The sequence below is a fragment of the Cydia fagiglandana genome, chromosome 25 (assembly GCF_963556715.1).
Source record: "Cydia fagiglandana chromosome 25, ilCydFagi1.1, whole genome shotgun sequence".
NCBI classification, from domain to species: Eukaryota; Metazoa; Arthropoda; class Insecta; order Lepidoptera; family Tortricidae; genus Cydia; species Cydia fagiglandana.
Genome location: NC_085956.1, coordinates 1,070,859 through 1,096,817, shown reverse-complemented (window position 1 = coordinate 1,096,817; position 25,959 = coordinate 1,070,859). Strand labels below are relative to the sequence as shown.

The following is a 25,959-nucleotide window of genomic DNA, read 5'->3' as shown; positions in this document are numbered from 1 at the left end:
CGCGGTTTTTTCAATTTTCCAGAAGTGTGGGTACCCACAAGTAAGAATTTGCATTTACAATATGTTCAATGACAACTATCACTGCTTCTTTTCAGTGGTATGAATAGTAAAAATGTCTATAATCATGCACGATTCATATAGTCACGCGGAACTTTAGGCATCCTTGAAATATACTTGCATCATCAAGAAACTTTTGTGCAATTGCCAAAACACTGTCAGCATGGCTTCAAAAAACTTGATGGAGTTTGAGCAAGCCATGAAATATATGGAACCCATGGAAGTGAACGATTATCTTCAAAAAACACTGGACTTTTTGAAAAGAAACAACAGTGAAGTATACTTTCCCTCCATCTCGCCTTACGTCGAGGGGTTCTTGGTGAATTTGGTCACTGATACAAGAAATTTGAAGAGCAAGGCCTTCAAGGTTCAGGACAGAGTTCTTGCCGAAGAGATAATCGGAGTCCTGGAGATGTCCCGGGAGGTGTTTAGGTGGACACATGCTTATGAGAATGGAAAGTAAGTTTACGAATATAAAATAATGCCTAATTAGATATATATAAAATCTTATAGAAAACAGTCTATACCAGTGCTTCCCAAAGTTTTCTGGGCTCTGATTCACATAACAAAATCTGCTAAATTCGGGACCCACCTCTTTGGCGTCTTTAAAAGAGGGCATAAAATATTATTGGCAACGCTCAGATTTCCTAGTAGTTTCAGGGCCCACTTAATATTTGCTCGTGACCCACCAATGGGTCATGACCCATTGTTTGGGAAATATTGGTCTATACAATTTTATTAAATGAGTTCTATCTATCTATCTAGCCCCTTTGTTCTGAGTTAGAGTATATCTCTAAGCTCAGTGTGCCTGCTTGGCAAAGGCCTCCTCTAGCTCTTTCCTTTGAGGTCTGTTGTGGGCTACTCTTAAATGAGTTATGTTAGTTAAACAAATGTAACTTGACTTTATTTTTCATAGTAGTATGGAGAATAGTAATTAAAGGGCAGGTTGCCATACTAAATTTTGTGTACTTTATTATTTAATAAGCATGACAAGAATAAATAAAGATATAATTTGCTTGGAACAGGCAGTTATGACTAGAAATGCACCAGATATTCAGTTACTATCCGGTATCCGGCCAATATTTTAATATCCGGCGGGATACCGGATAGTGACCTACTATCCGGCCGGATACAGGATAGTAACATTGCTTGATTTCTGAGTAAAGAAATTGAATCTTAGAAACAGTCACGGTCATAATTGTACTTGTTTATTATTTTAAAACAATTTAAACATTCCGCTCACTTGCACGCGCACTCATTCACTGCACTGCACTCACGCCCAGAAATGAATCATTATTATTATTAGATCTCATTACGGGGGTGACATTGTCACTGCGTGACAAAACCCCTTAAAAAAAAAAGATAAAAAAAAATGAATCCGCGCGATCATTAACTACGAAACAGGTCAAAACACCGGAAGAACGGAAATCTAGGTATAGTTCCGCTGGCCAAACAACTATCTTTTACATCTCTATAATCTTTATAGTTATGACAACTGATGTGGCCTGTATCCAATTGATTTAAAATAATTTTTGTATTTTTTTTCTTACAGCCTCTTAGTGTACAAAAAGATATTTTCTAATAAGATTAAGAAAAAGCCAATCAAGCTGAGGTAAGGTTTATTTAACACAGTTTTCTTTTTATTTCGTGAATTGAATTCTGTCTGACTAACAAATTAGTTTGATTATATTTACTATTGAAATAAATTTATAATAATGTACCATATTTTATATTATTTCTGCTCAGAATTACAAGCTTAGACTTTACAAGAAGAAATTTGAGAATTTTTTCTCATACTATAACTTTTTTGACTGAAAAATATGGGACTTAAAAAACTCTTTCTGAGCAGAAATAAGATAAAATTTCCCTAATATGTTGCATTGTGCTGTGCATTCACTAAAAGTAACACGTCATCACGCGTTATTCCTTGCAAATTATTACAAAACTTTGCTGTTGTCTGCTTACCACATAAGGGGTCATCCATTAATTAAGTCACACGTTAAGGTGGTGGGAGGGGGTCAAGAAAATGTGACATTTTGTGACATGGGGGAGGGGGGAGTCACAAACATTGTGAAGTCACTTTAACTTCATCAGTAACCGAAAATTAATTTATATTTTTTTATTCGCTGTACATTTATATATTCAGGTTTTGGAAGTAGGTAATTTTCGTTCCTAATTGGTTTTGTGTTATAAAATTACTAATATTTCTTTTTCCAAAAAATTTTTTTTTTTATTGAAAAATAAAACCGAGTCGGTATTGCCGATTTCGTTGAGAACAAAATTGCCTAAAATGTGACGTCCACCAGGTGGGGAGGGATTTGCAAAATGTGACCAAGTGTGACAAGGAGGGGGGGGAGGGGTAAAAAAACCTAGAAATTCGTGTGACGTAATTAATGGATGATGCATAACAAGCTTTTCTTCAATCCATTTAACATTTCAGCACCATAGCCGACCGCTTAATCCAAGCACGAGCTTCAGCTCTCCAACCTCACACAGCGCACCCACGCGCTCTCCTACCTCACGACCTCCGACAACCTCACATCGATACCCTACCTCATCAAGAACCCGCCCCTCCCAATCTACCCCACACTGAAGAGCCTACCGGCACCTTCAAAGTCCGCTTCCTGGACAAAACTCTCCGCTTCATTAAAAGCTGTCAAACCAAATTGTCCTATGAAGAAATGCATTTAAGCCAAGCGGAGTATATATACAATCTGCTGAAGTATCGGGATAAGGAGGTCGGGTTCGGGTATAAGTCGCTTTACGCTCCGCTTTGGGAGGCTATGGAGGGGTGTGGGGATTGTAAGTTTGAGGTGACGCTTAAGGAAACTAGTGGGAGAGAGACGGCGTAAGTTTTTGTATGTTTTGGTTTTGCTGTATAAGTAGTAGTGGTGGCGCGTCCATAAAAGCCGATTCCCACCGGGTTGCCTGTTTTTCGACGTTTGAGCAGAGTTGTAAAGGAAATATGTAAGCCAAATTGGCCCCGGCTTGCCTATGAATATGTTTGACGCGCCGCCACTGATAAGTAGTATTGTCAAAATGATAATTAACATTATCTGTTATGTCAACAAAATTGACTGACTGACTGACTGATTGATTGGTTGACTGGTAGAGAATGCTTTTGGCATTGAGTCCGCCTTTTGTACGATAAGTTTTCTTTTGTGCAATAAAGTTTTAATAAATAAAATTATACATCTATTGAATTAAAACCTATCTAAGAACCATTGTAATGAGTATCAAATATTTTTATAGAAAACCGTACCCAAATTGGCTCAATAATTTGAAAGCTAGGATACCGCAGGCAGATACAAAGATACAGATGTTAAAATTATAACACCCCTCTATTGCATCGGGGATCAAAAATGTAATATCTGGTACGAGTGATATACCAATATTACTTTTCACACCACCTATTCGGAAAAGAGCTTTTTCTTCCCTGCTAGGAGGGATCAAAGTGGCACTTTTCCTCCCTGCTAGGAGGGATCAAAGTGACACTTTTCTGTTCAAGCACACTATTTTTAAATTTTTTGTACATTATTTTTTTAGCTTAAATAATCTGTTTAAGCATCACATTGTGTCAACATTAAGATTTTTTTTATTTTCCTCATAGTTGATGTGAAAAGCAGTATGTGTCACACGGTATCAAAATTATTTCGTCTTGGGCGTTAACACTCGAATCCCTCATTACGCTCAGGATTCAATGTACGCCCTTGACGGAAATATATCATTTTGATCCCTTGTAACACAAACTACTATTGTAATACCGGTACTTCTATAGTTAAGCTTTAAATCTTTCCAATTTCAGGGCTTTACTGCTTGAAAAAGTACCCAAGAATGGCAACAAATCAAAAAAAGATAAAGAAAAACCTAACAATAAAGTTAGTGAGAAAAAGAATAAAGATGAAACACACAAGGCCAAAAATGTGTCCAATAGTCCGCATAAAGAAAATCAAGATTCTAATATTCAGACTGATCAGTCTCTGTAAGTATTTAAAATGTTTATCTTATGTTATGATTGTTATTGTGTTTCATCACAGAATCAATAATAGTAGGTACAGAAGACTCACTCTCTAATAAAACGCGTCTGTCATGATCAGGACAGATATGGCCGCTAGGTGGCGACAGCGCCACGCGCAGCTTATGGCTAGCCACCAAAATTGGTGTGGAACGGATGTACTTTTAGCTACCTGTAGCAAAGCGACGAAATCGCGGAGTGAGCCACGCCTGGTTTTATTGTTATATTCAGATAAAAACGATAACCATGACATATTTTACGTAAACTTACGTATTCGACATCTTTGATTCCAAATAGGTCATAATTATTGAAATCCGCACCCCTGAAAACCTTGAAAACGATCCCTATGATGACTTACGAAAAAGTATCCACATGGGCGCTATCTCGGAATGCAAAACCGATATCGTGTGACCACAGGGACATGGCAATCACTGACATGCCCCTGATCTGCTCTGTTACGGCAAAACAACGTATCTAGATAGGAAGTATTAAATATCGTCACTACTTTGAAAAACAGTCGTATCTTATTCTGTCAATCAAAATAAAAATGTGGTAACTATGTATGGGATGCATACAGAGTTACTGCGTTTCAACTTTTAGTAGCATTTCATTTATTCCTTGCTTAGTGTGTGTACAAAAGGTCTTATGTGTAAATCATTACATGTCTCAACACAACCTGCGAGGCTATTGCAATACACTTAAGATCCAAGAACTAAAGTACCTATACATAATAACATTTAATATACAAATGTAATAAGTTAGGCATTAAAAATACGATATAAATTAATTTAAAAATATGATAAAGTGTGTGAGATACGAGATTTTTTCAAAGTAGTGACAAAGAGTAACAGGGTACTCGAGTACATTATCAAGTATCAGATGGGTGAATCAACTTTTTCTTGTCACTAGTTGTCATGGTTACGGTCTCCTGGGTCACTCTTAAAATACTAGTTATTTCGTATTTAAATGAACCAAACTTGAATTTTTTGGTAGTTATAAGGCCTTTCCATAATGGGACATCTACTAAGCACGTTTGTAGAACATGGTACAGCAGCTCTTCTATACTACTATTGTCTCCTGGCTGATGGGACAGATTAACAACAAGAAATAGTTGATCGACCCAGATACATTCGTCTACTAATTCTAAATAAAAGTTCACATAGTTAGGCAGATGAAATGATGATAATATTGTTTTCAGAGCCAACAGTTTTCTTGATCCATATTACGCCGACGCCGCTACCACTATCCCTTCTCTGAGCCTCCTTTCACATATAACTGAGAAATTCTTCACCAAAACGGTGGTCGCTCTCACAGGTACTTTTAATATTACTACTATATACATCCTAACCTTTATAAAATTTAACCGGGGGCATATAGTATAATAAAAATAATAAAATACAAGCTAATACTGTTAGTGATTTTGTATGTAAAATCTTATAAATATTGTAATAAAATACGGCCCTGTAATCTTAACAGTATTTTTTTATCCGGTTGTATTTGTATTTATTTTCATTTTTTATTACAGAATTTGCGGACAATGAGAATAGCAAGATGAAGACGTTCAGTCACCTTTCGGAGGGAGAGGTCGAGTTCGTGAAGGAGGTTTTATCATTTGCAGGTCAGTTGGTAACTTGATAAGTGCTTTTTAGGGTTCCGTACCGAAAGGGTAAAACGGGACCCTATTACTAAGACTCCGCTGTCCGTCCGTCCGTCCGTCCGTCTGTCACCAGGCTGTATCTCACCAACCGTGATGGTTTACTAATGTGTTGCAGAAAGATTTTTGTCATATTTTTGTTTTGCATAATGTTACTTGGCAGAAATGTCGTTTGGCAGAATTACCTTTCCCATATATCATTTAGCATTCTATAATTTCGCAGAGTTTTAAAATCCAGAACCATATTTTGGCATACTGTTGATGATCATAATAGTCTTTTAAACGAGTATTAATTTCGCAGATAAATTTATTGCATAATATTTAGATAGCATAAAGTTATCAAGATGCATTAAAGTTAATCAGATAACCTAACCTAACCTAACCCACTTTTCTGGTGGCCGTTCGTTTTGTATGATAGTTAGACAGTTGAAATTTTCACAGATGATGTATTTCTGTTGCCGCTATAACAACAAATACTAAAAATTACGGAACCCTCGGTGGGCGAGTCCGACTCGCACTTGTCCGGTTTTTTTAGTTCGATTTCCATAGCTTTATCATAACACTCTAGACCAGCGGTTCTCAAACTTTTTGGTGACGGAACCCTTTCGGCAAGCGAAATATTTGACGGAACCCCAAATTAAAAAAATTCGTTCATCACTATGGACCAGATATACCTATAGAAGAGCTGGTTTTTTTCTTATTATTACAAGTATATTTTCGCGGAACCCCAACAGAGGCTTTGCGGAACCCTAGGGTTCCTCGGAACACACTTTGAGAATGGCTGCTCTAGACACCTTACACATAGTGTTGTGTTCTTGCCGGTGAGTAAGGTTGCCAGAGCCTCGCCGGCAGGAACACTAATAAATGCCATAGGAGGAGCATTCCACGGGATGTCCCGTACAAACGCATTTTATTTCCTGTGTTGCGACTTTTTTTCGGCATTTAAAGCCGGCGATTATTTCTCTGTGCATATTTTTGACCATTTGTCATAGAAAAGGAAACCCTTATACTTGCAAATCTTCAGAAAATTCGCGTTTGTACGGGACAAACGGTAGACAATTTCATGGAATGCTCCAGGAGTAGGATCTAGTGTAGGGGTCATCAGTTGTAGTAGTAGTTTCCTCAGGGGGGTTCTTAAAATAAAAAGACCATCGCCGTCCGTTGCTCCTTGAGTTTATTAAATAGCGTACTCCCATCTTAAGGCCGGCAACGCGCTTGCAACCCTTCTGGTGTTGCGGGTGTCCATGGGCGGCGGTAATCGCTTACCATCAGTTGATCCGTCTGCTCGTTTGCCTCCCATATCATAAAATAAATAAGCAAAAAATAAAATAGGTCGGCGGGCCGTATGCGGACCGCGGTGCGCCATTTGGTGACCCCGTGTCTCCAGTTGGGATCTGCTCTAAATCTGGACTGACATCCGCTGTGCTGTGCCCTGCCACGAAATAACATTCACCTCTCTTTAGTACGCAGTTGAAGGCCTTAAGTCTTCCTAAATATGCGACATTTTCAACCAAAAGGTACCACATTGTAAGGTTGATTCCAAATTGAAGGTACATTGAAATAGCGCCTTAAGAGCCAACAGGAGTGGTCATTTCTCCATACAAACGTACTCGACTGTTTCCTCCGTGGGTTTTGATGCTAGAGCAATGATTTTTTCAACACAGATTAATATTGTCAATATCTGTGTCGGACCGTTTTGCATTTTTTGATATTTTTGTTTTTTAAGGCCCTTCAAAAATGGCCCAAATGGCCTCATTGACTACGCCGCAATGAGAGGCGTGGTATTCGAAACTGATATCAATTAGCCAAAAAAGCAAAACGGTCCGACATAGATGATTTCATAATCATTTATATTTCCAAATTTGGTTACGATTGGTTAAGTTTTGGAGGAGGAAATCTCGATTTTTGAAATTTTACGCAGGACTTTTCGCCTTGTCCTTATCGCACTAGTTTTAGGAGCCGCTTCCATTAGCGAGACGGGTATATTTACCTAAAATATTCAAAACTCAGCTCCTGTTTCGTCTTAATGACAACCGACAACAAGTACCCTTTTGGTTGAAAATGGCATATACGTTTTGTTTTTTCAGAAACCATAACGGTGCGAAACATGTTGATGCCGAAATACCGCATGTTACTGTGGAAACTGGATCGTGTCGTAAAGGAGGCGATTAAAACTTGCGAATTGACTTATACCGTCATTGAGAAAGACAGGTCAGTTATAATATAAATAAAAAAACAACGGGTTGCACTCCGGGAGTGCCGGCAGAAGTGAAAACTCAATGACATTGTAACAGTTTTTCGATCAGGTCACGTGTCCGTCTTACGAATCTTACGGTCACATGACCTGTCGCGAGTTTAACATTTTTTCTCCATTACAAAAAGTGCACAGCGCAGCTAAAGAAGTTTTCACTTCAAAAATATTATACAACATTATCCTCTTAAGGCCCAGCCATACAAATGGAATATCCAATATTTGCCACTGAAATTTGAACTTATAGTGTAGGAAATAGATTGTTGGTGTGGATTTTTTAGTGAATTTTTAAATGACCATATTTTTTAAAGAACATGAGTCGGATTTTTTTTTTGTATTTTTATGATAACTGTTATGACTTGGTCTATCATCCGTTTACGGCTTGACGTCGAATTCTGGGACACCCTGTATTGAAATTTAGGGCGTTTATAATTAACTATTACCTTTCGGGAACAGAAAAAATAAATGAGAACACTTATTTATTTTATTCTTGAGGGTTCTGTTGTGACTTGTGATAGCAAACTTCGATGTAACTGTTCTTATTATTTTTCAGAAGTATAACATGGATTAAAATCCAAAAATCGGCTGGAGCCCTTTCAACATCCCCGTAAGTATAAGTACTTACCATTCACGCTCCGCGATCGTTGCGCCAATGAGGTACCGGTACTTGGCGAGTTACCGGTAATGACCTTAAGTTCCGGTACCCTACCAAGTACAAACCGAACTGAACCGTTTACCGAATGCATTGCAAAAAAATGATACCGGTTTTTGATCGATATAATATAATTCCGGTATTTTTTTTCTCTAGCCTATACTTTGGTGTCCCACTGCTGGGCAAAGGCCTCCCCTCAATTTCACCACTCGACCCTGTCATCGGCATTTTCCCACCATTTGGGGTAGAATGCGTCCAAGTCGTCCCGCCATCTCCTTTTCGGTCTGCCTAAACTCCAGCCTGCACCGTCTATTGTATTCCGTGGGTCCCACTCAATTACCATTTTGGCCCGCTTTTCTGGGTGCATGCGGCAGACATCTCCAGCCCAGTCCCACTTAAGCTTAGCGGTCTTGACGGGTACTTAATCATATTATAACTTTCAGAGACATCGAATCTTCGGCCCTTCCACCACTAGAGCTTCTCACAAACATAACGGAGCCATTCTTCAAACAAACTATTATTCGTTTAACGGAGTTTGCGGACGATGCGAGGTTCGTGAGTCGCACTTTCAGGCAACTGAAGGAAGAAGAAATATTCTTTATTAAGAATATTAGACAGTTGGCAGGTCAGTTAATACTTATACATACTAGGCCTTAAACAGTTTTTTGACAAATGTTCACTATGACATTGATGCATCAAGGCGGTTTGTTTACAAGTGGCCTACCGCGAAAATCGAAATTTCTTTATCTGCCTCTCTAACGATCGAATAGGCAAGAGTGATTGAGAGGCAAAAACCGATATTTCGATTGCCGTGTTTCACGGTAGGCCATGTGATTGACCTAGTGACGCCCTCTACGCAAAGTTTTGCGTAATATTCCCTTTTCTTAGGGAATATGCAAACCGGTAAAAACTTATAAACAAAGTATACTAGTAAACCGGTAAATTACCGGTATTTCTCATACTAAATATTTACCAGATTTTAACTCTATTTATTCCTATGTTTACCACGAATATTTTTCCTGAGCTATGAATATTTTCATTTCATTTATCCAATATTGTTTGTCATTTATATACTTTGTTTGACATAAAGTTTTAAGTCATAATGTATTGTTTGTCATATTATCAATAGTCCTAAAACTGAAACCGTTAACTTATCAGGATTTTCGTAAGGTTATCCTGTGGATAGGTTAAGTTTGTTTTATAGCAATCCTGAAAAGTAACGCGTTTCCGAACCAAATAAATTATGACAAACGAAAATGCGGACAAACAACACATTATGACTTTTTGGGAAACATTAGAGACCCTGTAAGGACATACAACACTATAGTATAAGTTCTATTATATTTTAGGCTATAGTCTGTTCGAGGTATTGAAAACGGTAAAAATATAGATAATACTCCTAGCGCCCGTTTCTTGAAAATGAGGCGCGGAGGGCTGTGTTCAGTATTGAATAAAAAGTATAAATAATGGAGAGACAGTTCTGCAAGTAAGGAATGTTTGATTGGAAATATCCCCCTCTTTTACGAGTATTATATTAATTTTGGTTTCTTAAATATTAATACTCTTTGAGATATTTGGGAAATAAGACAAATCTACTTTTTTCTCCCTTTTTTGTTAATAACTTTTGTAATTTTATTGTATGCTAATACACACTTCGAATACATTTTTCTAGACATCATTACGAATCTAATGAGGTATCACACGTATTTTTAGGAGTATTATCTATAATTTTCACTGTTTTCCGTACCTCGAACAGACTACTAGTCTATTAGGTAACATTTTTCTGTTTACCTGTTTTATGTATTTATTGTATTAGCCCAGTTTGAATACCGGTATGGTTTCACATAGGGTCCACCAAGGTCCGCGAATTGTTCGACCCGCAGTACCGGGACCTGCTCTGGAGGCTCAACTACAGTATCAATGAAGCTGCCAACATCTGTAAGATAACTACGAGCGTCAACGACAAGGAGAGGTAAGTAATGAGTCGTATTTCTCACCGATCGACAATGTGGTACCTTCTTCTTCAGTCGGTCCCTCAATACTAGGATCGTGACATCATATCCTTCTGTTGAAGACCAGGTTCCTCCATATGGTTCTGTTCCCCGGCAAGCGCATGGCCTCGTGCAGTTTAAATTGCATAGGTGCCGTAATTTGAGCACACCATTTAGTAGGAGGAGGGCGACGTAAGAGGTGTCCGAAGTATGAAAGCATTTGGTCCTGGCATATCGTTGACAACCGGCGTTTTATGCGTAGCTCCTCCAGTATGGACCTACGCATAAAACGGACTACGGACACCTACCACTTACCTTAAAATGTCATAAATGTTGTACAGATGTACCGAATAATCCGTTCGATTTTAGGGTTCCGTACCCAAAGGGTCAAAACGGGACCCCCTATTACTAAGAAAGACTCCACTGTCTGTCCGTCTGTCTGTCACAACTCACCAGGCTGTATCTCATGAACCGTGACAGCTAGACAGTTGAAAATTTAACAGATAGTATATTTCTGTTGCCGCTATAACAAGAACAACAAATACTAAAAACAGAAATAAAATAAATATTTAAGTGGGGCTCCCATGCATACAACAAACGTGATTTGCGTAATGGCACGGAACCCTTCGTGCGCGAGTCCGCATCGCACTAAGCCAGTTTTTTATGAAATCGGCACAATTTGTGTGACGTAAACGATTTTCGTCTTCTCTACGTGAAGGTTAACTGCTCCTGATTTGAATAGGGTATTTTCCTACTAGTGAAATCAGTTACTTTTTTTAACTGTCAAAACGATTTGCCATGGACTTTATATGAAACATTACATCGTGACGTCACGGTCAACTGAACTACTTTTTATATTTCTATCCGATTTATTAAATAGAACTTGTGTTTAAAAATTACTCCTATCTGTGTTTTTCTAATAATTATCTGGTGATTTATTTCATGCATGGTGTAAAATAATAATTTATTTTATACCCTATAGTAGTATAATACCCTATTGAACCTGAAGACATTTTGTTGTCCATATCTCTTAAAAATGAAAGAAAATATTGATAAATATAATCATTGTTGTATGATAATTTATTTCGTTTTAAAAATGTAATATAAACAAAAAAAACAATTATAAACTAAAATTAAAAACTACAATAAAATAAAAAACTGGCTCCAACTCTGTGCCTTGGGGCAGGGTGCCAAGAAGGCTGGCGGCATTGCCGCGCTGGACGGCAATGCCAATGCGTTGCGCAAGGTAGGAGCCAGCCCTCTTGTCACCCGTTGCCTCCACAAGGCGCTTCGCCAGCTCGGCGAATATGCCGTGAGCGCCAGAGCCCCACGGCCCTAGGGTTTCCACCCCAAACGGCTCAAACATGCAGCCAGAATCAATGGCTGCATATTTGCGCCGCTTGAGGTGTTCAGCCGCGTTGGCGGCCGCACCAGCTCTGTTAGATGTTCCTGGAAGATGGGACTGCGCAAGGGTATCCACGCATGTGGCATCCCAAACCAAAGGCCGTCCCATCTTCCAGGGCACGAGGGTCATACCGTCCGGTCTTTTCCCATCATCGCGAGCCAAACCAGACGGTTCCAGAACCGCCGGCACCCCCGCCGTGACAAGAGCTCGGCGGAGGATGTCGTTTAGGCTCGCGTGTTGTGAAAGACGGCCGACACTTCTCGCACAAGACAGACCGTGGACACCAAAACGCGTCACGTTTGCACCACACTGGCACAGATGAGGAGCCACACAAGCCACCCCCAAGCGCAAACACAAAGAAATCCTGAAGGTGTTCGTAGAGAGAAGTGTGCCCAGGTTCTTTGATGGCAGGGCCTGCAACCATGAGCCTGATTCCCATTTCGTCGCAGCAAGGAGACGAGCGCGCTCTGGGGTGCTGGTAGACGTTTCGTACAGATTATCCCGTACCAGCAGACAGAGCGGCTCGTCCCATTGGTGTTGCGAATGGCGAGTGATGGGCAAGTCCGCGTTAGGGCAGGCCGTTTTCCAGCTGTCGATAGCCTCCGGCAGGAAAGGGACGTCCAAATTTATAAGGGGGTCAGTTTTTAGGATTTTTCGGAACAGTTTTTCAATGTTATGCGCTGATGAAAGAAAAGCCGGATGATGATGTATGATAATCAATATTAACAGTTGCTATTTTGATTTCAGAAGCATAACTTTAAAGAAAACGCCAAAATTTGCTACACCAGCTCCAGTGCCACCAAAAGTCCAGCCAAAGTAAGTAAATAAATAATAATTTTGAAATATTTGTTCATTATTTGTGCCATTTTCAATCAACAGAGCACTTATTGTCACTAGTGGTGTCCTAGCGGTGAGAGCGTGCGACTTTCAATCCGGAGGTCGCGGGTTCAAATCCCGGCTCGTACCAATGAGTTTTTCGGAACTTATGTACGAAATATCATTTGATATTTACCAGTCGCTTTTCGGTGAAGGAAAACATCGTGAGGAAACCGGACTAATTCCAATAAGGTCTAGTTTACCCTCTGGGTTGGAAGGTCAGATGGCAGTCGCTTTCGTAAAAACTAGTGTCTACGCCAATTCTTGGGATTAGTTATCAAGCGGACCCCAGGCTCCCATGAGCCGTGGCCAAAATGCCGGGATAACGCGAGGAAGAAGAAGAAGAGAGCACTTATTGTCAACTGTCAATAAGGCGCTGTTTCCATATAGCTTCAGTTTGAAATCAACCTTACCGACAATGTGGTAAGGTTGATTTCTGTGGTGTTTGGTGGTACCCTTTGGTTGAAAAAGTCACATTTTATGTGTACAACTGTACACAATCCAAATTCGAATTAGATTTACTTTTCGATTCGCAATAAACTTTTTGAGTTCATGTTTTTTTTTTTGTAATTTTAGCGTTTCAACGGGAGCCAGAAGCAAATCGATGGTGCCGATGAAAGCGAGGGACCGATCTTTGAGTAGAGACAGATTGTGAGTTCATTATTTTCTCTTTCACTTACTCTCATTTTACAATAAAAGGGGCGAAAAAGAAAAGAGCGCAAAGACGCGAAAAGAAATTCAACATTTACACTTTTCGACTTTTTGCCAGTGGGTCATTCTCGGGTCCGTTCGGTTCAGCATTGCTCCGAGCAATTGCACAACTTCACGTCCCTTTTGCGTGCACGACCACAGATAATGCCTTGAATTTTGTCAACCCTAAATAGCCAAAAGGGATAGTGCCATACATTAGAAAGGGATAGCTTGATTCGACCCTGAATCGCTGTCAGACTTCGGTTTTGTAGGAAGTGTCCTTTCTGTACGTTAGTACTATTATGTATTCTGTGCCTTTGCGCCTACATTTTTTAAACTTAGTGCTTTTTCTACTGACAAAAACAGTTTGCCAGGCTGCAGTATCTCTATATCGTTGTTATTTCTTTGAAACAAAGATTTTCGACAGCGTATCCCTATTCCCGCAGAATACAGTTCGAAAAAGGCGGGAAGCCTACCACAGACGTCATAGACTTGACCACAGACAAGGAATCAGTGCAAGAGCGCGGCCGCAGCTTGAGCAGGCGGACGGCGAAGCTGCTTGAAGACTTGTCTACGCCTGTCGAGAGCGACATCGGGATGAGGTTAGTACATCAGCTCATACCACAGACATAGAGCTGACCACAGACAAGGAATCAGTGCAAGATCGCGGCCGCGGCGTGAGTAGGCGGACGGCGAAGCTGCTTGAAGACTTGTCCACGCCTGTCGAGAGCGACATCGGGATGAGGTCAGTACATCAGCTCACACCACAGACATAGAGCTGACCACAGACAAGGAATCAATGCAAGAGCGCGGCCGCAGCGTGAGCAGCAGCAGCATATTTAAAATAAATTATTTTACACCATGCATGAAATAAAGGACCAGAAGATTAATAGAGAAACGTAGACAGCAGTTATTTTTACACACAATTTCTATTTTAAATCCCGTATAAAAATATAAAGAGTAAGTAATTGGATTGTGACGTCACATGCTAGTGTTTCATATAAATTCCATAGTAGCAAATCATTTTCACAGTTCGAATAAAATAACTGATTTGACTAGTAGTCAAATAGGTACCCAATAAAACCTATTGAGTAAGTTGAGATTATCTTAAAATGTAGACACCTCCTTTTTAGGGTTCCGTCGCCAAATGGCAAAAAACGGAACCCTTATGGATTCGTCATGTCTGTCTGTCTGTCCGTCCGTATGTCATAGCCACTTTTTTCCGAAACTATAAGAACTATACTGTTGAAACTTGGTAAGTAGATGTATTCTGTGAACCGCATTAAGATTTTCACATAAAAATAGAAAAAAAAAACAATAAAGTTTGGGGGTTCCCCATACTTACAACTGCAACTCAATTTTTTTTTCATCAAACCCTTACGTGTGGGGTATCTATGGATAGGTCTTCAAAAATGATATTGAGGTTTCTAATATCATTTTTTTCTAAACTGAATAGTTTGCGCGAGAGACACTTTCAAAGTGGTAAAATGTGTCCCCCCCCCCCGTAACTTCTAAAATAAGAGAATGATAACACTAAAAAAAATATATGATAGACATTACCATGCAAGCTTCCACCGAAAATTAGTTTGAGCGAGATCTAGTAAGTAGTTTTTTTTTAATACGTCATAAATCGTAAACCGCAATTTTGTTATGTTACTTGCTGCTACGGAACCCTTCATGGGCGAGTCCGACTCGCACTTGGCCGCTTTTTGCTTGTTTACATAAATGCAGTGTGTTTGTTGTTGGTAACGCAGTTGTTTGTGGCAGGATGATGATGATGATGGGGTGGCGGGGCGGAGCACTGGGGGCTCGCGGCGACGGCATCATGGAGCCCGTCATGCCGAACATCGACCAGGTGTGTATGTATTTAATTAAAACAGGGGAATATGAAGCTTAACTCGGGTGAAAGCGCTTATTTGATTTACCCTTGTACTATTAAACTTGGTCACCTTCGAGCTTTACACCTCCGCACGAGAAGATTTAAATTGAATCCCTCCTCAATTGGAGGAACCCGATATCGTCAGGTGACAACCAAAACTCACTAATTACTACCACGAGTTAATAGCCATAGTGAACCATATTAATACCTAATTAAGGTTGATTTTTGTTTAATATTTATTTAGTAATTACTTTTACTTGTCACCTAACGATATGGTATATGGGCATTCATCATTACACGATCAAATAATGTAGGTTAAATGTCAGGTCATTCAGTGACTGATCCAGGTGGTTTTGTATTTGGTCGGTTAACCAATGTTATAACTACCCGTAAATGTACAAATTGTTTATTTACTTTTGGAAATGGAAAGACAAGTAAGTTATTGTAAATTATATTGATGTGGTCAATATATGTTCGCAGCCCAAACGAGGCGGGCTAGGTCACGTGCCACCTCCTAAAGTGGTGCCTCGCAAGCCGATCGACTTCCGGTTGATGCTGCTGCATAACCTGCTCGACTTCCTGTTACATGACGAGTGGAAGAAGGAGATCCTGTTCAAGGTAACTTCTCTAGACTGACATTGAGAGCATACGGACATGATGATCAGACCAGCACGGGTCTCTATTGTTTCCCAAATAGTTTTAAGCCATAATGTATTGTTTGTCCGAATTTTCGTTAGTCATAATTGGTTTTTCTCAGAAACGCGTAACTTTTCAAGATTGCCATAAAATAAACCTAACCTAACCTATGTATAGAATAACCTTACGAAAATCCTGAAAAGTTAACGGTTTCAGTTTTATGACTAACGATAATATGACTAACGTTACATTATGACAGAATAAAATTAAAAAAACTTTATTAAAACAGATATTAAATAACAAAATAAATAAATCATAAATCTAGCCCTAAATTAGCCTGAGGCATTGTTCCCAGGACGCTGGCCGCGTTCCCCCTCTGCACAGCGAGGCTGAGTTTTTGTGCAAAAAAAGGGGCAGCTCGTAGGTCGCCAGACACCCAGACTAGTTTAGTAGAAATTTAAATAGGGCTCCCATACAACAAATGTGTTTTTTTTGCCGTTTTTTGAGTAATGGTAAGGAACCCTTCGCACGCAAGTCCGACTCGTACTTGGCCGGTTTTTTAGGGTTCCGTACCCAAAGGGTAAAACGGGACCCTATTACTAAGACTTCGCTGTCCGTCCGTCCGTCCGTCTGTCTGTCACCAGGCTGTATCTCACGAACCGTGATAGCTAGACAGTTGAAATTTTCACAGATGATGTATTTCTGTTGCCGCTATAACAACAAATACTAAAAACAGAATAAAATAAACATTTAAATGGGGCTCCCATACAACAAACGTGATTTTTGACCAAAGTTAAGCAACGTCGGGAGTGGTCAGTACTTGGATGGGTGACCGTTTTTTTTTTGCTTTTTTTTCGTTTTTTTTTCCATTATGGTACGGAACCCTTCGTGCGCGAGTCCGACTCGCACTTGCCCGGTTTTTTAAATATCTATCGTTAAATTCCATTTGACGACCGGTCTGGCCTAGTGGGTAGTGACCCTGCCTGTGAAGCCGATGGTCCCGGGTTCAAATCCCGGTAAGGGCATTTATTTGTATGATGACACAGATATTTGTTCCTGAGTCTTGGTTGTTTTCTATGTATTTAAGTATTTATATATTATATTATATATCGACGCTTATCTTTAACAGTGGCACAACTCAAAATGAAATGCTATTGCATTTAATATTCTATCTTTTACTGGTAAGATTTAAAATCGAATGGCATTTCATTTTGTTTTGTGTCACTATTCATGATAAGCAACGATATATCGTTGTCTGAGTACCCACAACACAAGCCTACATGAGCTTACCGCGTGTCTTAGTCAAATCGTGTAAAACCGGGCAAGTGCGAGTCGGACTCGCGCACGAAGGGTTCCGTACCATAATGCAAAAAACGGCAAAAAAAAAACGGTCACCCATCCAAGTACTGACCCCGCCCGACGTTGCTTAACTTTGGTCAAAAATCACGTTTGTTGTATGGGAGCCCCACTTAAATCTTTATTTTATTCTGTTTTTAGTATTTGTTGTTATAGCGGCAACAGAAATACATCATCTGTGAAAATTTCAACTGTCTAGCTATCACGGTTCGTGAGATACAGCCTGGGGACAGAACGACAGACGGACGGACGGACGGACAGCGAAGTCTTAGTAATAGGGTCCCGTTTTACCCTTTGGGTACGGAACTCTAAAAATGACCTATAATATTTATTTATTTATCTCTCCAGGAGCCCCTAGTAGAAAGAGAGCGCAAGTTCTTCCAGAGCCTCCTGACGTCAGTGAACGGCCGCCACAAGATACAACTTACGGAGAAAGAAAAGGAGTACATAGCGAGAATATACAGCAGGCTAGCGGACTACCCTACTATGGAGCTTAGAGGAGACATCTCTAAAGATCTCAAGTAAGTAGTCTTACTTAATTGGCCGAGCGAAAGCGAAGGTTTCCCTTTTTTAGGGCTCCGTATTTCAAAAGGAAAAAACGGAACCCTTATTCGTGCGTCTGCTCTGTATGCCCGTCCGTCTGTCCTTCTGTCTCAGCCTATTTGCTCCAAAACTACTTGACCAATTAATTTGAAATTTGGTACAGTCACCTGCAATAATATATTACTCTTCGAAGGCCGCAAAAATATATGACACGCTCTTATGGCTCTACAAATACGATCGTGTCAGATATTTCTGCGGCCTTCGTTGTGTAACATATTATTGCAGGTGACTGTACACATATATGCAAGTCTGTGACTCAAAGACGGGCATGTAATGAAAAGTTAGGGATTAAGTCTCGTTTCAGTATACCGGGTGTGGCCTGTAACACGAGCAAATAATTAAAACATAGATTGTACTTCTCAAACGGTGACACTTTAGTTCAACAACTTTCAAAAATTATGAAATATCTAGAGTCCCTATTTATCATACAAAATAAATATTATCTTCAATGGACGCCATCGCCACGCCATATCATTGTGACTGACGTTGCTTGTCACGCCTTAGACATAACAAAATTCGCAATACATTGCGTCTTAGAATAAACTTTAAAGTGTATTAAAAACCAAACTACAAGTTATTTTTAAGAGTTGCTGAACAAATGTTGGTCTGTATGTGGAGTACAGCCTACAGTTTAATTTTTTGCTCGTATTACAAGCCACAGGCTAGAAGCACTGGTGGCCTAGCGGTAAGAGCGTGCGACTTTCAATCCGGAGGTCGCGGGTTTAAACCCCGGCTCGTACCAATGAGTTTTTCGGAACTTATGTACGAACAATCATTTGATATTTGCCAGTCGGTGAAGGAAAACATCGTGAGGAAACCGGACTAATCCCAATAAGGCCTAGTTTCCCCTCTGGGTTGGAAGGTCAGATGGCAGTCGCTTTCGTTAAAACTAGTGCCTACGTCAAATCATGGGATTAGTTGTCAAGCGGACCCCAGGCTCCCATGAGCCGTGGCAAAATGCCGGGATAACGCGAGGAAGAAGGATTACAAGCCACAGGCTGTAAAGTAATACAGTTAATCCTATGTTATGTTACTTATTCCACAGAACAGTGACCCTACAGAAGCTCCTAGACCGTCCGCTGCGGGCGCTCAACATCAAAATACCAAAACCGAAGACCCTTCAGACCCAGCCTCCCCCCCAACCAACCCCTACTGCCCCCAATGATAAGGCGGACATAGAAGTTGTCATCACTAGAGATGATGTGTCGAGGGTCATACCGCACATAGATATCACTCAGATGGAAGTCGCGGCTACTCCACAGGTATCCTATTTTAAAATGTTTGAAATCTGAAATTTAACGGGTGTAATCTAGTTAACCTAGTCCGTAGACGAACTAAAGTCACCGACATAGCCCACCGGATTAGCAAGCTGAAGTGGCAATGGGCAGGCCACATTGCGCGCAGAGAAGATGGCCGATGGGGTCGAAAAGTGCTCGAGTGGAAACCACGGACTAGCAAGCGCAGCGTAGGACGTCCACCCACAAGATGGACGGACGACCTTGCTAAGGTCGCCGGAAGACGCTGGATGCGGGTCGCTTCCAACCGGCACGTATGGAGGTCCAAGGGGGGAGGCCTACGTTCAGCAGTGGACGTCTTATGGCTGAGATGATGATGATGAATCTAGTTAGGTCTTTACTTTTTGGTACCAAAACGAGTATTATTTTCGTAGTCAACATCTAGCAGCATGAAGCGCTGGTGGCCTAGCGGTAAGAGCGTGCGACTTGCAATCTGGAGGTCGCGGGTTCAAACCCCGGCTCGTACCAATGAGTTTTTCGGAACTTATGTACGAAATATCATTTGATATTTACCAGTCGCTTTTCGGTGAAGGAAAACATCGTGAGGAAACCGGACTAATCCCAATAAGGCCTAGTTTACCCTCTGGGTTGGAAGGTCAGATGGCAGTCGCTTTCGTAAAAACTAGTGCCAACGTCAAATCATGGGATTAGTTGTCAAGCGGACCCCAGGCTCTCATGAGCCGTGGCGAAATGCCGGGACAACGCGAGGAAGAAGAGTCGACATCTAGCATCGAGTATCTAGTAATTATCAGTACTGCTAGATGATGCGGCTACCGAAAAGTCTAATGCTCACAATTTTCAGCTAATATTATTACCGGATTAACCGGAACTCTATTTTCAACTCCTTCTGCTTGTAATATTGTTCGTGAGTCGCGACTCTCGAGACATCTAGTGTCGAGTAGCCGTACTGATAATTCCGCTACTCGACGCTAGATGTCGACTACAAAAATAATAGTAATTATGGTACCAAAACTGATGTATAAGCATTCTATCTATCATCATCATCATCTCAGCCATAAGACGTCCACTGCTGAACATTGGCCTCCCCCTTGGATTTCCATACGTGCCGGTTGGAAGCGACCCGCATCCAGCGTCTTCCGGCGACCTTAACAAGGTCGTCTGTCCATCTTGTGGGTGGACGTCCTACGCTGCGCTTGCTAGTCCGTGGTCTCCACTCGAGCACTTTTCGACCCCATCGGCCAGCATTCTATGCTTGCTATAATTTGAAACGTGAAAAAGATAGATAATTAATATTGCAATTTGCAGGCAATCAGGAAGAGAGCCCTACGGTTGGTGTTTCTAACGAAACTGGCTGAAGCGCTGAGCTGGGACTGGTGGGATCAGATTACGTTCAAGTAAGTTATGGTTGCACTATTTTACAAGCTTTTATTTAGTTTCACCCGACCGTTGTCTGTCTGTGTGTAATCAAATCTTGCAAGTTAAATTTGATCCACTTCCCGGTTTCCGATTGAGCTGAAATTTTGCATACATACGTAAGTCTGGTGACAATGCAATATTATGGTGTCATCGAGCTGATCTGATGATGGAGACCGGAGGTGGCCATAGGAACTCTGTGATGAAACAACGAAACCTAATTGTGTTTGGGATTTTTAGAATTGTCTCGATGAGCATTAGTTGCCTGTGGAAAGAAAAGTACAGTCGGCGATAAAAGCTTGTACCAAAAATGTCATTTTTGCCAAAAACTTATTTAGTTTAGTTTTTCTCTCAATACAATGTTCATAGTTATAGTATCCTGTTCCTATACATATAAGTATGTATTTGTCTATACACCGTGTTTTTTGTGATTACCGTTAATTTCAAGGGTGCATTCCTGAGCTTAAATCAAGTAACTTTCTCAAAGACACCGATATTCTAATTAACTCAATTTTGGAGATAATCAATGATTTATTTTTTTCTTATAAGGCCTCTACAAGCGTGTATACTTGTCTTAGGGCCGGTTTACATATTGATTAGTGTTTAGAATGAGTTCATGCATTTGCTACTAAACTTAAGTACATACAATCTCGGTCGATCGATGTTCGAAATGACATTGATACTCGTATGTCATAGATTTCAATTGTTTGGTTGAGTTAAATGTAATGTCCGTGTTACAACAACGCTATATGCTACATTTAATTACTTTTTAAAGTTAATTTTTTGAAAAAAAAAACAAAAAAAAATTATTTTTTTTAAATTAGCTATGCCATTTAGTTATCTTAAACGTACTTAACCATACCCCGAAGTTAACGGAATTCAATAAAAACACGGTGTATAAGTATAAGTTTGTACAAAGAGAATATAATGTATAGAGGCCGAATGTCAAAGTATATTATGTAGCCATCTTTCGACAAGATTAACACTGTTAGAACGCCATTTGATTTTGATCATTATTCTTTCACAAAGATGGCAGTAAATTTACAGTGGCTACATAATTTACTTTGACAGTCCCACTTTGACAAGCCTCTATTTACTCTATTCTCTTTGTCAAAAACGAATGAGAAAGTGGCATTTTATCCATAAGAGAGGCAAAGTAAATACATGCAAATTTTGAATTGTTTCCTTATTTTGGCTGGTGGAATTTACTTTCATTTCTTCCTTTTTCATATATTTATTTACTAACAAGATATATACAGTGGCATTACAAAAAGGAATTGATAACTAGCTTAAATCTAAAATAGGCCCTTAAGGCATTTTTTTTTTATGAATGGGCTAACTCATGGCCCCAGACTAGCCGAGGCGTAGGCATTGTACAGTCAGCAGCAGAAATTGCTAAGCGGGCGAGGTGTTCAAAATTACCTTGACACGCTCTTATTCTCTTAACAATAAAGTCGCGTCAAGATAATTTTGAACACCAGGCGCGCTTAGCAACTTCTGCTGCTGACTATACCAAGGATGCTGGCGGCATTTCCTCGCTGTATCGCAATGCTTCTTTATTTCCCAGATACGAGGAAGGTGGCATCGCAATGCCCATAAGAACTTTCTTCCTCAGTGTGGTGGTGCACCTCAACAACAGGGACCGGTGCCTCACCCTGTTTGGCGCTGAGGCCCCGCTGTTCGAGGCCATGTTGGGGCCCTTGTTGGAGGCCAAGGGGGCACGGGGGCTCGCTGTTGAATTTAAGCCGCCCTCGTAAGTATTCGTAGATTTAATAGTACATTATTGTCGAGGCTCGGAAGTAGCTACTTGCAGGCTGAGGATTCGTTTTAAACGGACGACCTTGGGAGTCCGTTTAATTGAATCCGAAGCCAGCAAGTAGCCTTCCAGCCGAGTCATATATAGTGCTTTTCTCAAAAATGGTGCAAGAAATATAAATATCATAGAAATATTTTACAAAACCAACGTTCTTGCGTATATATTTTCACAGAAGAAAGCCCTTGCCGCCTTTTTATTTTTTTTTAATAAAAAAATAGAAGTGTATTTTTCTGCCGAAAATACGCCAACCTATTTGAGACAACTAAATAATCGCGGTACTAATCATCTGTTTGGCTGTTTAATGGGCCCGTGCCTTCATTTGATATGGGCATTTCAACTTTTAAAAAGTTTGGAACTCGACAAATAATGGAATTTGTATGCGACATTGCAGTCCCAAAATCGAGACTGCAATGTTTTTTAACCTTTTAATTTTTGACTGACCATAAACTAAGCGCTTCGCAACCTATTTTTTAGACGGCAAAGTCGACTTTGCCGTCCATTTTTTGAGAAAATTACTATATTTAATTTTTTTTTTGTGGAATGTCGACCTCTTTCTTTCTCTCTCTTTCTCTCTCTCTCTCTCTCCCTCTCTCTCCCCCCTCTCTCTGATGTTTTCTCGAGGGGCTAATATAGTCTTCTTCCTCGTGATATCCCGGCATTCTGCCACGGCTCATGGGAGCCTGGGGTCCCCTTGAAAACTCCCATGATTTGACATATGCACTACTTTTTCCGAAAGCGACTGCACTCTGACCTTCCAACCAAGAGGGGAAACTAGGTCTTATTAGGATTAGTCCGGTTTCCTCATAATGTTTTCCTTCACCGAAAAGCAACTGGAAAATATCAAATGATATTTCGTACATAAGTTCCGAATAACTCATTGGTACAAGCCGGGATTCGAACCCGCGACCTCCGGAAGCCTTCGTAAGTATTCGTAGATCCAAATTGCTAATTTTTATTTTTACTTGTTTAACAACTGTCTTCGAAGAAAACCTCGATTTAAAAGAGAGAGAGAGAGAGTTCTCTCTTTCCCTCTTTTATTTAAATCGAGGTTTTCTCGAGGGGCTATAGTATGGGCTAAAAAGAGGAGTACAAATTTTTAAAGGGTTCGCAATGCGCATTCAACACCCGTGGAGTTGTAGGCGTCCATAAGCTACAGTGACCGCTTTATTTTTTTAACTCCCGGTGCCATGAGATTCGAGAGTTGTACAGCCCACAAATCTAAATAAACCTAAAAGCAAAAATCTATATTTGGATAATGTCACTTGTTTTGTAATTTCTACAATGTATATTAATAACTCTTTACTCTGATTGTTACAGAAAATTAATACTTAGCAGGACGCGAATTATTAAAGAAGAGAGCCTGCCTAATAATTTTGCTAAACTCAAAGTCAGTGACAAAAATAACGACAGCAATGTCAAATCAAACAACCCCCATGAAAAGGAAACTTCAAAAGAATTAAATACCACCAATGTTATTGAAAATGTTGATAATTCAAAAGTTAAAGGGATTGCGAGAGATGACCTTGAAGATACAGCTAGCGCTATTGGCGTAAACATTAAAGATAATATAATAAATAAGAAATCTGCTAAAAGCGATGGACTAGATGAAAGCATCATATTTATTCACGCAATCGAGAATGAACCGAAAGCCGTAACTAGAAAAGAGGTAGATATGGACGTTAATAATAATAAAGATGATTATTTGACTCAAATACGCAATGAAAATGCTCTGGGAAGAACAAGTCCTGGGACTAATAATGTTGAAAATAAAACCGTTAATAATCATACTAATATAACTATTCGGAACGATAATTTAAAAGACATAAAAGTAGAATGCGATAGTCAAAATTTGATTGAATCCACCGAAACTCAAATAGAAGGATTGGAGATTAAAATTGAAACCGATGATAATGTAGAACGTAATGAAGATAAGGGAAATTATATTTTGATGAATATTGAAGAAATTAAGAAGGAAATGACTGATTATGAAGCTGATAATCTTAATATAGCGGGACTGTCTGATTTAGATAAAGATATACGGGATTTAGAGATGACTATTTTAAATTCAGAAGCTGTTGCCTGTCATGTGAAGACAGAAAATTATTCTAATGATGCCAGTGATTTTGAAATGGCGCTGTCAGAGACTGATCTCAGCTTTATAATAAAGCAAGAAAACGACGATTCTAATATAAGTGGTAAACGATCTCACAGTAACTCAATTTGCTCACAAGAATTGGACCCGAAAAAAACTAAAATCAACACAGAATGTGATGAAAATGTAGTGATAATTAAACCAAAGAATCCAGACGAGATAATGACGGAAGATATGATAAAAGAAGTACAAATAGTAATGGCTAAAGAACTAGATAAAACCGGTGGGTTTCTACCGCTACTTAAATGTCATGGCGTTCAAAATGGCGGACTGGTATATAGTTGCCATGACGAAGACGATGTTGCCTGGATGAAAAAAGTAATCAATGATGCCAACTTAGAATTAAAAATAGTTAATAATAAAGATTTTGGTTTAAGGAAAAGTAGAGAGTTGCTTATCAAAATTAACAGTTACATTCCTTTGGATACTAAGAAAATATTTCGTAAATTGGAAATTTACAATGTAGGGTTAGATACTAAATTTTGGAAAGTTTCATACAAAGAGGCATCTAGTACCTTTGTATTGTTTATAGTTACTGTGGACGAGAAATCTTTCAAGTATATTTCAGATGAAAATTTCTCTCTGTACTGTGGTATAGATAAAGCTCAATTTAGTGTTATTTATTAAATTACCTCGATGTACCTGATTTATGTAAGTTTAACACTACCTCGCCATATTGTTAAGTAAAGAATATATTTTATTCTTAAGTGGCCCACTGATTAACAGTCCGCCAGACGGTATCGGCCTGTCAGTTAGAACAAAATTTTGACAGTTCCGAACAACTGACAGGCCGAAACCGTCCGTCGGACTGTTAATCAGTGGGCCCCTTTAAACAGTTGTAGTCTGTTGGTATATTAAATAAATAATATACAGTTACTAGTGTTATTTGGGAGCAAATACAAAAGGTATTTATAATGACAATACTTTGCATTTAACTGTGACCCACAGCACAGAGACATTTAAAGTCTACTGTAAAAAAAAAACAAGCAGCAACACCTTAACTATACATTGGTGGACCTATTACCACAGAATAAATAGTACTAGGTACAGAAGACTCACTCAACAAAGCGCGTCTGTTACGATCAGGACAGATATGGCCGCTAGGTGGCGACAGCGCCACGCGCGGCTTATGGCTAGCCACCAAAATTGGTGTGGAACGGATGTACTTTTAGCTACCTGTAGCAAAGCGACTAAATCGCGGAGTGCTATTACAAAAGGCATAAGGTCCACCGATGTACAGGTGTAGTTATATTTTGG

General features: G+C 39.8%; 1 protein-coding gene across 1 annotated transcript; it reads left to right on the top strand.

The window, feature by feature from the left end:
- Positions 1 to 6: 6 nt before the first annotated feature.
- On the top strand, positions 7 to 25,932 carry LOC134676994 (uncharacterized). The gene is made up of 19 exons (XM_063535368.1): positions 7 to 516; positions 1,610 to 1,669; positions 3,863 to 4,039; positions 5,271 to 5,386; positions 5,598 to 5,690; positions 7,814 to 7,937; positions 8,531 to 8,584; positions 9,073 to 9,254; positions 10,478 to 10,601; positions 12,773 to 12,841; positions 13,478 to 13,552; positions 14,038 to 14,193; positions 15,359 to 15,446; positions 15,951 to 16,088; positions 17,811 to 17,983; positions 19,111 to 19,327; positions 20,627 to 20,715; positions 22,302 to 22,487; positions 23,868 to 25,932. The coding sequence occupies exons 1-19, from the start codon at positions 221 to 223 to the stop codon at positions 25,327 to 25,329; spliced, it is 3,879 nt and encodes a 1,292-aa protein (XP_063391438.1). The 5' UTR covers positions 7 to 220; the 3' UTR covers positions 25,330 to 25,932.
- Positions 25,933 to 25,959: the final 27 nt, after the last annotated feature.